General features: G+C 42.0%; 1 protein-coding gene across 1 annotated transcript in view; it reads right to left on the reverse strand.

Moving 5' to 3' along the window:
- The window catches only part of EXD2 (exonuclease 3'-5' domain containing 2), a 59999-nt gene that overhangs the window by 43648 nt on the left and 14898 nt on the right, over positions 1–1453 (reverse strand). Inside the window, exon 2 of the mRNA XM_003797366.1 lies at positions 972–1363. Coding sequence (XP_003797414.1) covers positions 972–1313 — 342 coding nt within the window. The 5' untranslated portion in view covers positions 1314–1363. The remainder of the gene's footprint in view (positions 1–971; positions 1364–1453) is intronic.

Genomic DNA, 1453 nt, shown 5'->3' on the forward strand with positions numbered 1-1453 from the left:
GCTGTGAGCTGTGTGATGCCACCGCACTCTACTGTGGGCGATTAAGTGAAACTCTTTTATTTATTTATAAATAAAAAAATAAATAAAAAAAAATAGAAAAATTAGCTGTTGTGGTCCCAGATACTTGAGAGACTGAGAAAGGAGGATTGCTTGAGCCCAGAAGTTTGAGTGCTGTGAGCTAGGCTGACACCACAGTACGCTAGCCTGGACAGCAAAGTGAGACTCTATCTCAAAAACAAACAAAAAAAGATTAATAGTGATTAATATTTAAGGAACATTTATTATTTGTTAAAACTGTGTTGAGTGCTCTACAGTGATAATCTATTTGCATCCTTAGAAAAGCCATGGGAGATAAGTACCCTTACATCCTATCACAAATAATTAAACTGGAACTCAGAGAGGCTAAGTAGCTTGTCCATGTCCATAGAACCATTAGCAATAAAAATGGAACTCGTATAGGTCTGACTCCAGAATCCATGTTTGTAAGAACTTCCCTAAACTAAGAAGAGCAGTCACTTCTGTTGAAATCTACTTAAGAGTAAGTTGAGGCTGGGCGAGGTGGCTCACGCCTGTAATCCTAGCATTCTGAGAGGTTGAGGCAGGCTGACTGCTTGACCTCAGGATTTGATACCAGCCTGAGCAAGAGTGAGACCCTGTCTCTACTAAAAATAAAAAAACTAGACAGGTGTTATGGTGGGTGCCTGCAGTCCCAGCTACTCAGGAGGCTGGGGGAGGATCTCTTGAGTCCAAGAAACTAAAGTTGCTATGAGCTATGACGACGCCACTCAGGGTGACAAGGTAAGATTCAGTCTCAAAAAAAAAAAAAAAAAGAAAGAAAGAAAGAAAGAAAAAGAAGGTGTAAGTTGAGAGGTATAAGCTAGTTGTCCTTTAATCTTATTCTCTACTTGACCAGCGAAGGCCCCTAGTTAGAAAGGCAGAAGTGATTTTTTTGTTTTTGGTTTTTAACTTACCCACTCACAATCGATTCCAAGTACTGGAAAATCTTCTAATTCACTTCTAAGCAAGGGCTCAATATGATCCCACTCTGCCTCCTGAGACACCGTCACCACTTTGGCTTCGAGGAGCCTCTTCTCCCACGAGGCTCTAGGGGCAGTGGAGGACAACTGGGACTCTTCTGAAGGGGACAGCTCTTTACTGCCTGGCACTTTCTCTTGCTGCTGCTGCTGCTGCTGCTGGGCCACACGGTTCCTTCTACTCCTTCGGTGCTGGATGCCTTTCCAGAGGACAAAACCCCCCACAGCCATGCCCAAAAGGGTGGTCACTGTCAAAGCCACTAAGTTCTGTCTAGACATCTTCTTCAACTTTTCTACCGCTTAGGAAAGCAAATCACTAATCCCACAACCTGCAAAACAAATGGCAAGAATACATTTATATACAGAATATAAACCTATATGTAAACAAGTTTTCTACTAAAAACCATTCCACTTATAAT

The sequence above is a fragment of the Otolemur garnettii genome, unplaced genomic scaffold, assembly GCF_000181295.1.
Source record: "Otolemur garnettii isolate 467f Iridium unplaced genomic scaffold, OtoGar3 scaffold00115, whole genome shotgun sequence".
NCBI lineage: Eukaryota > Metazoa > Chordata > Mammalia > Primates > Galagidae > Otolemur > Otolemur garnettii.